The following is a 13,396-nucleotide window of genomic DNA, read 5'->3' as shown; positions in this document are numbered from 1 at the left end:
AAGTCCAAATCAACTGTCATCCCAAAGGCAGTGGTTATCATGCACTCAATCAAGAATCATTAAGTGATTTACATGCTCATAAATTATCACACTTAAATGCATGCAACAAATACAACTGTTAAATGCACAGATGTATAGAGAATACAAAGCTCTCTAAAAAGACTTGAGGATCAAAGTTGAGTTTACATGAGTGCTCCTGTTAAATAAAACAAATGTTGACTGAGCATTCCATTTCAGACTCCATCATCACTGATATTCACAAGTGGTACTGCTAGAAAAAAGTCATAAGATTCAACTACACAACCAGAGATGAAGAAACATATCATGCCAAGAAACTGGCTGCATTTTTAATACCTTAATCTTAAATCCAAACAACAAAAGCTTTTATTTTGTATATTTTTTTTATTTAAGCCATAATCCAAAATACAAACATTTGAATATGTACAAAAATAAGATATTTTCTAGACCTTAAAAAGGCAGAAACTCACTTCTAAGTGTGCAACTTCTGTGCAAAACCCTACCTATCATATACTCTCATACTTAGAGAACTCTATGCAAAATCTCCACCCCACAACATCTAGCCATGCACAAGACCGTAGGCAAGAAAACTTATTCTAAACATCCCTGAATAGATTACAAACAAGTCCTCACAGATAATAACCACAGTAATGTATTTTCCTGACTACTTTAGGGAAAAATACACGCTAACAGGCAGCTTGCAAGACTTTCTATAGGTTCCCCCACCCAGACCCCCCACATAACTTGAGCAACACAGGTGGACTACATCTTCCTTAAGAATACTCTCACATCCTTAGTATCCTTTTCAAAAATAAAAAGTTTTGTTGATAACATTATTCTCCCCCTCACCCCCCTGTTTCAAACTCTTCATAACAAAATATTTGCAAAGAAGAAATAAAGTGTAAGTTCTGAATCCCAGTCTGTCAACATAACAGGAAGTTATCAGCTACTGAGCATCATATTGAGCTAACACATTTAGTGAAAGCATTACTACAATACAAGTTTTGAACCACCTGTAATGGCTATTCAAAATATTTTCACATAAAGTTTTACTCAGTGATATTTGCCTAATTATCAAAAGCAAACAGACACTGGAAAAGTTTGTGGATGCACAAGACCTTATTTGGGTCTCAAACACAGGTTTCAAGTTAAGAACTATTGTTCAGAATTTAAATGAACATGCTCATTAGTCCATAAGAACAAGTTTTTGGTGGTTCAAAAAAGCTCCCAAACAGGATCTTTACCAACATTTTGCTCTGCTACTCTTTTAGCTATCAACTTAAACTACACCATACGTGAAGGCTGCACCAAAATAATGCCTCCTGTTTTATTATGTTGACCCATGACATCAGAGGCAGATGTTGGTGGTATGGCCGCAGAGGGGCAGTCTAACAAAATGGCATCTGACATGGAAGTTCGTATAAAGTAGAGGTTTGTCACTGAATTCTTCCATGCAGAAAAAATGGCACCCACTCACATTCATTGACGCTTGCTGAACATTTAATGGAGACCAAACAGTGCATGTGAGCACAGCGAGGTGGAGGGTGATATGTTTCTTCAGTGGCAACAACAACATGAAAGACAAGCCACATTCCAGACGAGCACAGCTGTCACACCATGAAATGAAGAGTGCCTCCATTAGCTCATCCATTAGCTCATCCATGCTAATTAGCTAATGGTGATGACTGCTGACAAGTGTTTTGTAGCTGAGAGTTTGCTTTATCAAATAGTGTTGTTCTGCTCTTTTTATCTGTCTTAGTTTCCATGGAGATAAATAGGAAACATTACTTTTGGAGCAACTTATGCAAAAGCAAGCTGCTTAAGAATGAACGTGAACACCTAAGCTATGAAGCTTCTAGCTGTTACCTGTAACAAACTAGACATATTTACCTAACCCTATTGTAATTAGTGATGTCATTAACTTCACTATAATGGAGATGAACACAAGTTTCGTAAAAGCATTCTGCTTGCAGCACATTTAACTATGCCTACCAGCTTTCAATTCTATTGCTTCTACAATGGTGACTCTTTCCTGTCTTAAAAATTTCGGACACCTTTGAGAAAAAAACACCAATATTACAGAAGCAATGTTTAATGTGTTACAACAGGTAGTTCAGAAAAAGACATACCTAATGTTCTGTCTTAAAGTAATCTGAAAATCATTCTTCTGTACTTATGTACTAGTTTCTGCAAGAAATCCCAGTCAGCATTGTGAAGTATTTTAAGACAGCAAGAATTAAGAAGTCCCACAAGCTCATTTTGGCGTTAATACAAATATACACTTTTTTTACTTGCAGAATATTTATTTTACTGAAAGTTTTTTGTTTTGTTGTTTTTTTTTTTTTCCTTTAAGAAGATCCTGAGCAAGTTTTCTCAACCATTACCCACTCTGATAAAAATTTATCTGGAATAATGTTAGCAGTGGAAGCATCAGGACATTCAGCAGTTATTTCATAGTACTGGCCAAGATTAGAAAACGGTGCTGAAAACTTGAAGACTACTAAATCTTTCCTTATCTTGCTAAGATGTGAGAATGCCTCATAGTAGCAGTTTTACCACAAAGAGCATAAAATGTATTTATCGCCAAGCACGAAGAAACTGCAACGCTTCACTGAGGAAGAAGGCTAAATAATAATTTGTAGTTAAGATGCACTTCAACGCAAGACACTTTCAGATAGTTTTATCTGTGTACTAATCCTTGCCCAGCAAATAAACTTCATATAGACCTACCTGAAACTATAACAAAGTACATCAACTCATAGCCAAGATCCAAATAAAAAGGAGAAAAATCTTCTGATGTAAGGAAATTACATCTATTTTTACAAAGTGAGAAGATACCTAACATGTTATAGAACAGTAATTTAGTACTTGAGAGGTAGTTTAGTTGCTCATTTGACTCAGAGAGGTAGAGGCAGTGGAAAAACCAGTTGCTAAGGCTAGTCAAAATGGTAATTATCTCAAGTTTTCTAAGAGGCAAAGGAGTTGATTCACAGCCTGAGACTACTCATGTCACCAGGGATCCAATTCCCTTGACAGTATTTACCTTACTTATGTAAAAGTCAGTAATTTCAAAATATCCATTTAGAGGGAAAATATTCCCTATGGAATAATACATAACAAGGGCAGCACATTTTGTTGTCTGTCAACTAACTGAACTGTAAATTATACTTCTTAAGCCTATAAAGGATAAATAATAAAGCCAGATGGCTCTTTCCTCTTTTGGCAGGTTGACATTGTGTTGTAACTACAAAAATACATACGAAATGCTAGAAGCAAATTTAAGTCACAAATTCCATAGGGTTTACTTATACAGAACTGCCATGCAATTTCTTCCCATAGGAAAAAAAAAGAGCAATTGTTTTATAAACGTAAGCCAAGAAGACTCATTGGTCCTATGGTCAGTAAATATGCAAAACCTCACATCTTAAAGTTAGTATCAGTATACATAATCATACATAGTGCTCCCTTGGATTGATGTAGACTCTCCCAGGTCCAGAGTTTTGAGGGTGTCTGCTGCTCCAATTTTTGTAGTATGTCTGCTGATAAACAGGGTACATATGCTGAAGACACTGTTGTTCCTGTAGCTCTTCAGCCTCGCAGATAAGTTGCCTTTCATTCACAGCTTTCTAAGTACACACAAGAAGTAATCAGTTTTATAGTTCATGCATAGAACCCACAGTACCTAATGTTGTTAGTTTTAATGAAAATGAAGAGTATAATCTCCAAAATAATCCTAAAAATCCAGAAACATGAACTTAAGAACTCCTACCACCAAGACTGTTAGATGACAAAAATGTTAACAACTATTTAGTTGATGTCAAAATATCTATTTCAAAGGACATTATAAATTCTAACTCTAACCCAAAATGCAGAATTATGAAAGCATCTGTCAAGCATTCCTGTATTTTGTTATGTTCTATCCCTCAAAGAAGAACTTGGAAGTTCTAGTATTTATGCATTTGAATTAGTCAGCAAAACTAGGACAAACAGGATATTGAAGTGATACTGACTCATTCCACTGAAGGGATAGCAGATCCACTTACCCAATAGTTACTGACTAGGATGGCCAAATATTTTGTTTTTCCTAGCAGGAAATATCTTCATACCCTTATTTTAAGAAACATGATGAAATCAAGGCTTTGATTAAGAATTCAAGCTATCTGAATAGTTACCACGTGCTGCAAGTTTCCAGTATCTTTCTCTCCATACTGACTTTGCAAAGCAAGATGTTCTTTCTGAAGAAAAAAAAAAACACAAGTTATAGTGGAAGCAAGTCAAGACTCACCACTGTAGAACAGATTCATTTTACACAAAAACACTACTCATCACAAAATGCATTCTGTGCTGCAAAGTGTCTTAACTGATCACCTTTTAAAATAGTTCTTACCAACTCATCTCTGTTAGGAAGCAAAATGCTATTGTCAGTTTAGAAATGTTATTTTCACGTATTTTATTTTTACTTTCAATACAAGCATGTTGAAGAAATTAAAAAGCTTTAATTTATGACACTGATCTTAGACAAGATAAGTCAAAGTGAAATTCAAAACATAGTACAAGTTTCCACAGCTATATAGATAAATGCTGAGTTTGACAATACACAGAAGAATTTAACAGAAAAGCAATTTAACTGTATACTACTGAAAGTCGAGGGGACAACATATTTGTTTCTGAACTTGATGAAACTAAGTAGAGCCTTCTCTTCAGAAAAATACAAATTTCTAGTGGAAGTATTCCAAACAAATCAAAGTGCTTTTTGCCTTGTTGATTAAAGCAGCATAGATATATTTGTAGCTCATCTACTTAAGTCGGTTTTGCTGATTAGTTTTCCCACTGGCAGCCCATGCTGCCTGTATCTTTTTCTATGACCTTGTTCTGCTAAGCCTAAACCTGTCCCTTAAAGTCTGTCTTCAAATTATTATGTGCTTGGGATTGCCCCAACCCAGGTGCAGGACCTTGTACTTGGCCTTGCTTAACTTCATCAGGTGGCATGAGTGCACATCTCAAGCCTGTCCAGGTCCCTCTAGATAGCATCCCTTCTCTCTAGCCATATTCAGCAGTAAGAACTTCTCTAACTCAAGTGCCCTCTGCTTAATTAAACTCACCAGTCCTTTGGAACACTGGTAATGTTGTAACAGAAGAATACCCACAACAATACCCAACTGACTGGGACTGATTTCACTCATCCTACTTTCAAAAGTAGCTTACATCAATTCTGCAGTTCTGCCCTTCATTGGTTGAAGAACAGCATCATGACCAAGATTAATACAGGTTTTACAGACAGCTTAACACTGAAGTTCCCAAACCCATCAGCACCACATAGATACTACAGTAATAAAACAGTCTTAAAGCTTACATCAATCTACTGATCAAAGACCTGGGACAATTACTGACCTATCCAATGGTTTTCTCCAACATAATCAGTGAAAATAGAGATTCCCTGATAGCAAAGTTATTGCTCTCTGCCCTACCTGTATCTCATAACATTTCATAACACAACTCTTAACGCATGTACTAGGGGCTTTGTGTTAGTTTTGTTTTGATACTTTCAGATGCAACATACATAGCAAACAACAAATGTTACCAACAGAATAAGCCTCATTGTGATTTAAGTGTACCTGCTAGCAGCCAGAGAACAAAAGTATCAGTAAAGTCACACAAGCACAAAAAAAAAAAAGCTAAAACAAAGATTTTACACCTGTCCATTAGAATATTCAATAAGGGATAAATAACAATCTCTTAAAGACTGATGATATAACAATGATGGAAAATGCTATTTTAATAAGTTCCTATATGTTGTCATACTGCTTTGGAAACAGATGGCGATTATTTCTACTGCTGATATTACAAGTAGGGTATAATTGTGGTTTATTTAGCGTATGCGTTACATATTAATGGCAACTAAAACCATAATGAACTACATAAATAGTCCGTAAGAAGCTACGCTTAAAGTCATCCACACATCTGAAGAAAAAGCTAAGTGTAGCTAGCTCATTATCTATAGTTAACAGTGTATGGTTAATATGCACATATAGAGCAAGTTATTGGTATCATCTATTCTTAGAAAACCAGCACTACAGGCAGTGATACAGCATGCTCTTGAAAACAAGCTAGAAAATTATGATAGAAGGGAACTTCCAGAGCTCCTCCAGACATTTGGTTAAAGTACAATCACCTATATCTTGCCTGAACAGCTAGTGGAGATGCTATTCAAAACCTGCTTGGACTGCAAGCTATTTTCCTACAGTGTGCTATCTTATTTCTCTATTTGCAAGCTTTCTTAAGCACATTTCTGCAAATACATATTTTTTGTCTTAACCAAGAGGCAGAGAGCAGATTTTTTCATTCTGTGCAATGCTTCATCTCTTTGTAAGAGAAAAACACCCGCCCTTCTATACTTCCTCTCAGAATGGTCAACCATTTTCTTCAGTCATTACTCATTTTGTTTTAAGCACCAATCATGCTAAACAATGCTCAAGTGCCTTGCATAACTTCTGATGTGCTCAGCATTTAAAGGGGAAATTTGCTTGCATCTCAGAAGTGCGACTACTGTTAGATTCAAGCAGATATGAATGAATTTATCTGAACAATTCAGCACAGATACAGCAAGAAACAAGAGGCATCTAGATTTTCTTGATGTCTTACCCAAGCTAAGCCTTGTAACTTCTACCATGCGACTCATGATCCAGTAGCAGCACTTAACAAATAAACTGTTCCACCCCACTCCAAAATTTAAACCTTACTCCATAAAGCTCACAATGAACATTCATTTCACTCTTGCAGTCACTTTCTTTCTAAAGAATCAACCCTCTATTAACCTCTGGGTTTGTTCTGGAAAAGATAATCATTATGTCTTCCAGCAGTCTTACTATGTGGTGTAAAGAAGACAAGGAAAGGGAGACTTCTTCATAGTAACTCAACTAATCTGTCACTGAAAGCTACATAGCTTTTATTCAGAAAACAGACAACTCTGCACCTTATGACTACTTGCTTTAGTTCAAGTCTGTCACTAGTCCATTTCACAGCTTCGCCACTGCTCGGCCATCAGCAACCTCAAGGGGACCAAGCAGGCAAACAGCTGAAAAACATTACTGGAACTTGGAATAGGCTATAGGCCAAAGGCAACCAAACTGTAGCTTGAGGTTATGTAGTCAATGGCCTGAAAGAGAGAGATGACTCAAACTGAAACTTTGTGGACAACCAGAGTACAATCTTAGTAATTATAGGATTAAATGACAAAAAGAAAGTAACAGCTGACAAAGATATGGTGCCTGCAATTATCTCCACAGGGCAATGGCAACTGCATTGCATTGGGAGCAGCAGAATCATTAAAAATAATCAAGGCTAACAAATAAGCATTACATTATATAGAGTTATTTTCTGTAAAGGGGCTCGTTTCAAAACAAAATACTAAGAGGCTGTAACTGTGTACTCTTCATAAAAAACTACTTAGTTGGATACAGTTTTCTCTTCACAACTTCAAGTCAAACAATTCTCTGTTCTTAGCACCTGTCTATGAGAGCTGCTCTGAAAGGGATGTCTCTCTCCTATGTTATTATGTTGGCCCATTACATCACAGGTGGGTGTTAACCACACGGCAGTAGACACTGAACATTCCTGCCAATATTCCATTCTATGTTGTTGCAGTGTGACAGATGGCAGCAGAGGGGCAGTCTGACCAAATGGCAGCTGACATGGAAGTGCACATGAAGCAAAGGTGTGTCACTGAATTCCTCCATGTGGAAAAAACAGCACACAAGGACATTCACTGGCACTTGCTGAACATTGATGGAGACCAAACAGTGGATGTGAGCACAGTGAGGTGGAGGGTGGTGTGTTTCCACAATGGCAACAATGGGTCACCTCTGCTAGTGCATATTTTGACAGGAGAGGCACACAGGCTCTTGTTCATTGCTAGCAAAAATGCATAGCTAATGGTGCTGTCTATGTTGAAAGAATAGTATTTTGTAGTGAAGAATTTGCTCTATCAAGTAGTGTTACTGTGCTCTATCTGTTCCAGTTTCCATGGCAATAAATGAGAGGCACTGTGTCCAGAGCAGGCTATGTACATACCCAAGTCAAGAAGAATTCCCATGCAGTTACTAGTTACAGCACTGAGCAGCCCAAACATAATGTTCAGAGAAAGTTAGTTTGGACTAAGAAAAAGAGTCCAGGTCTAAAAATGCTTGATTTACCCCTAAACAAATAACCAAAGAACAAAAAAGGAGAGGAACACTTTATTCTAAAGAGGAAGATACAAGAAACTTCCAAACAGAAACTGCTGAACTAAAACCTAAACTTAAACTTAGAAAACCTTTTCAAGTTAAACACCACTTCAGATCTTCTGCATTTTTATATACTTTTAATTTGAGAATATCTGGGAGGCAGAGTTCTACTACTTTAGTAACAAATGCTTATTTGTCCTTTTTCTGTGCTTCACCAAATACACTGCACGCATTACAGAAAACACCGTTTGCCCATATAAGTCCCATGGAACCCCATTCTTTAAGCATCTACAGATTTAAAATATTACAAGTGGTAGAGAGTATCTAAATGTTATTCCATTTTTTCTTTTCCCTCTTAACCTTAGGTTTATAAAAATAAAACCTGTAATGACCTTCTAAACAAGCAATTCAAGTCTTATTTTCACATTTAGCATAAACACTTCTTATTAAGTTCTTTTGAGCTTAACTTATACTCACTTACTTAACTTATAACCTAATCTGCAAATGCATGGTGAAGCAAGCTGAAAAATATCTGATGCTTTTTTCCCCTCTTCCTTAGCTATTCTTTTCCACTGTCTTCACAGACTTATTTTTTCCCAAACATTTGTCAAGTTTTCTGCTTTGTATTTCCTATTAACTCTTCCACTCCCCACCACTTCAAAGTCACTTTTTTTTTTTTTTAACTTAAAATCCCAGTCTGCAATCCATCAATCAATTCAAACTATGATTTACCACTCACTAGGAAATGCAGTGCTCTTTCACGTCAGTACTAACAACATGCATTCACCACATAAAGAGGTTCTAGGAGGAGAAAAAGTCAACCTGTCCTACAATTTCCACCAAGAGTGGATTTAGAAATGACTGAGGCTAACTCTAGGAAGCCAGAACAGAAAGTTCCACTGGGATCATTTATTCAGTTAAAATCACTGACAGAGCAAATACTCTCCAAGGGCATGAAAACACAGCGCTGTTGCTACAAGAGACGGGAATTCCATGTTACTGCCATGGAGCAAGTGACAATTCAGAATCATACTCTGTCAAAGGAAACTAGCACTGATCTACACAACAGTGCTTACATACAGAAGTACACTACACATCTGGTGCTTTAAGCTCTTCTATGTACGCTAGCTTGCATTTGCTTATCTTCATGTATTTCAGTGTTTCATAAGAGCAATGAATTTTACTCGATTTGTGCTCTCTCAGACAGTCCTTTAAGGGACTAAACCAATTATCTCACTAACATCTTCATCATGCACTCCCCCCCTCATCCTTTCTGATTTAGATTATAAAGATGTCCTACCTAGTCTCAACAATATTTAACAATTCTTACTTATGGGAATCCATCCCATACAGCATAAATTGCCTTCATACACTTGGAGTCCATTCATAGAAGCCTTGGCACTTCATTCTACTCCATAACAATTTAATATTTTTTCTCCTATTTTAAGATCCTTCATCAATACAGATAACTACCTATTTACGTTTCCTGTTTCCTTCTATTCCATCTTGTCTGTCTAAACAGTTCTTTCTGTCTGAAGCAATGCGTGCTTTTCCATCAAGGAAGACAAATTCCCACCTGTATTAAGACTACTAGGAAAAAAACTAGAATGCAAAAGTCAACCTATAAATGAATAAAGACTATGCTATTCAATTAAGACTACCGAGAATGATTTATTGTTTTTTAAATTTGATCAAAAATATTATTACTCACTCAAGGTCATTACACAGCTTTATGCTTTTAACTTTGTTATTACAAGCTCACAGTCATTTTCCCTGTTTTGAACAGGAATACTTCTATTGACATTAAAGAGCTTTCACATTTGATTGGATAGCTTAGTGTCTCAGTTTCAGCTGGGACAAAACTGTTTTCTTCATAGAGTCTGGCATGATGCTATGTTTTGGTTCTAGGAGAAAAACAATTTTGATAACACATTGATGTCTATAACTGCTAAGCAGTGTGGTTCAGAGCCAAGGCCATTCCCAATGAAGGGCCCAAGGAGCTGGGAAAGAACAAAATCAGGACAGCTGATACTGGCCAGAGATATTCCATACCACATGACATCACACAGAAGGAGCTTTGAAGGGTCTTGGAAGTTCACCTCTCTCTCTTATGTTGCTTGGGGGGCACCGGCTTCACATCAGCCTATGGGAGGTGAGCAATTGCTTTTGCATCACTTGCTACATACATTTATTTACATATATTTGCCATAATTATCCTTTCCTTTATCTTAGTAAATTTTCTTCTCAACCCACAAGTTCTACTTGGTTGTTTCCTCTCCCCACCCCACCAGGATGGGGAGTGGGGGGGGGGAGGGTGAAAGTGAGTGAACAACTGTGAGGTGCTGAACCACCTGCCAGGCTAAACCACAATATTCTTAGCTAAGTATATTAGGTACTCTTAGATGTTTTAAGTCTAAAGCCAGTCTCCTCAGGCACAGAATTACCTACTGAACTGTGTTTCTTTACTTCTGTTGCTACAAAATGCCCAAATAATTTCTTAGTGTATCAATATATGAATATTCATGCATTACATTATAAAATATACTTCATTTGTGATTTTGCATCTTTCCTTTGCAAAGGTTTGTCACGCTAGACATAACTATAGTTTTCACAATGAAAAAGAGTTCCTGCCTACGTTTCCTAAGTTTTGGTTCTTAGCAATATATTCAAGTAAAAATAAATTACACAGTCATTCTTATCTTTGTTCCATTTAATATCCCTTTGGTTTGCACTTCTCTCTTCTCCCTCACTCTTTTAGGGCCAACCGTATTTCCTCAATTCTTACAGGAATCATAGGAATATATACATTGGTATCTACAAATATCAGTATGGAAAAGATAAGTTTTCAGCTACTCCCACACGCACATAGATTGTTTAATGTGAGTACATAAACAACTATACATAAAGCTACAAAGTCTGAAAATGTAACTGTGAAAACACTGTTTTCCAGCATTACCAAACACAGTGTTCCTCCCATTCTAATAGCATCTGCTCCAATATAGATAAAACATAATTCAAATAACTACTATTGACACACAAACAGGATAACTTAAGCTTATTCAGTTATATCTGAAATACCTCATGTGACCCAAAATACTACTGCGCTTGACGTGAACAATAACTGTAGAGACAGTTTACAAAGCTGCACATGATATCAGTTAGCTTAAATTGAAACAATGCTCAGCTACTGGAGTATGCAGGAGATACCCTTTAAATTCATTATCCTTCTATATTACTTTGCACCTTTGTGTGGTCTATGATTTCTGCTCAGATTTCCTATGTTCTATTGCTGTCATCAATGCAGTAACACTTAATCCACCATTCCTTTCAGTGTAACTGGAAGCTTTCACCTGAATATATTTTATGTAGAGGCTCACCAGCACGCTTTTCACTTCTGTCCAGATACTGCAGATCAGACAGCACTTGGAACCAATAGCATAGCCAGTACAGACACTTTGTCAAACAAGACACAACACAGTAATGAGCTAACTTGTTCTTTCCCATCTTGACAGCTACTCAACTACTGGCTTCTTAAGCAAAACAATACAACCAATCATTTCTTGACTACAGGTAGTATTTTGACACGTCTGTTAGATTAAGCAGAGGCACTTGCCTCAAGCATAACAGACAGTACATGATTATGAGTAGTATCATTAACAGCTAGGAAGACAGCCTCCAGCTCCAGTTGTTTTCAGTTTTACAGAATTCCAGAAAAGAGAAACAAGTATGCTAACAATGTTATGCCAACATGTTTTGTTTTTAAATAAAGCAGTCAACATCTAGCTTCAAAGAGAACTAGATTTCTCCCCACTTTCCCCAAACAACTTCTAAATGTATCCAGTTTGAGGAAGATGAGTATTTTGTTTTTCTGTTTTAAAAAATGTATTTCAATAAAACATTTGTTCTTTGAACAAGGATTACAGTCAACTGCAGTTTTTCTTAGTTCTGAAATACTAACAGAATCCACAGCAAGCATCACCAGAGAGAATTCAAAGACAGCAGACATCTCATAAAAGGAAAGGAGCATAAGCTAAACTCCTGAGTACCCCTGTAGAGGACAAAGAACTGCATTTCTTTGTTATCACTTTGCTGTTTGGCAGCACTACGGATGTAACTCAAAATAGTCTGTATCTTTGATTAAGTACACAGATAATCTTTTAGCATAACTCAAGTATAGGACTGTGTTAATACAAGTATAATCCAGCAGTATTGCATTCACTACGGTAATGTCAGAAGAGTTACACCACTGTAAGCAAAAGAAGGTACCCAACCTGAACAGCAAAAAGCACTGTGTTGCCTTATTGTTTTACACTATCATTAAGACCAAAAGATGAAAACTCACTATATTTCTTGCCAATTAAACTTCTTGCACCTTCATATCAATATAATCATACTTGTACCAACAATGGGAGATTTCAGATTCCCACCTTATTCAACAACACTAGCAACTGTTACTCAGCATATTATCTATAACACACAATATTCTTTTTATGCATTACTTGCAATAGAAGAAAGCTTTTATTAGCAATTCAGATCTCTAAGGTTTGTAGATTTTCTTCAAGAGAGTTTCCAGAGCTATTACGAACATCAATAACTGAGACTTCCATGTCAGACTGCAGCCATGGAATATCCAGACGTTTTAAAAAAAACACAGGCCAATGTTATTTGTGTAGCACCACTAAAAATTCAACTACTTGTCACAGAGTTAATGTAGAATCTTTTGTTGCTGATTTATATATTCAAGAAAAAAAGGAAGCAGCTAGGTAACCGCAGACACTTAAGTGATTTGATGATCTTTACTGAGAATCAAAAAAGCATGCTCTGAGCTAACGACAGCAAAGCCAAAATACCAAAATATTCCAACCACTCAAACCATAGCTGCTTAATAAAGAGGCAATTGTTAACTGCAAAAAAAAGATCATTGTGCTCAAGTCTTTTGTTAAGTCCACTATATGTATCTGTTTCTCGTACAATAGTTTTTTTCTAAATCAAGCTATGTATATTTCCTTAATAACCATAGAATTTCAAGTGTAACTTCTACTTCAGTAGTAACAAAGTCTATCAAACACTACTAGAGATACAAAAAGGATCTATCCACCAGCTCCCAAATCTTCGAAGACTCCATTAACACCAAGAACATAAACAGTCAGACATCA

At 36.5% G+C, this 13,396-nt stretch overlaps 1 protein-coding gene across 3 annotated transcripts in view; it reads right to left on the bottom strand.

The window, feature by feature from the left end:
* Positions 1-382: 382 nt before the first annotated feature.
* NECTIN3 (nectin cell adhesion molecule 3) overlaps positions 383-13,396 on the bottom strand; it is a 62,276-nt gene continuing 49,262 nt past the window's right edge. For 2 of the 3 annotated variants that reach the window (XM_416630.8, XM_040650119.2), the window contains exons 8-9: positions 4,191-4,253; positions 383-3,644 (exon numbers count right to left, since the gene is read on the bottom strand). In XM_416630.8, the coding sequence (XP_416630.5) occupies positions 3,468-3,644; positions 4,191-4,253 (240 nt within the window). In that variant the 3' untranslated portion in view covers positions 383-3,467. The remainder of the gene's footprint in view (positions 3,645-4,190; positions 4,254-13,396) is intronic. The other variant, XM_004938289.5, reaches the window with a different exon arrangement.

Source organism: Gallus gallus, chromosome 1 (genome assembly GCF_016699485.2).
Source record: "Gallus gallus isolate bGalGal1 chromosome 1, bGalGal1.mat.broiler.GRCg7b, whole genome shotgun sequence".
Classification (NCBI taxonomy): domain Eukaryota; kingdom Metazoa; phylum Chordata; class Aves; order Galliformes; family Phasianidae; genus Gallus; species Gallus gallus.
This window is presented reverse-complemented; position numbering and strand designations above follow the sequence as displayed.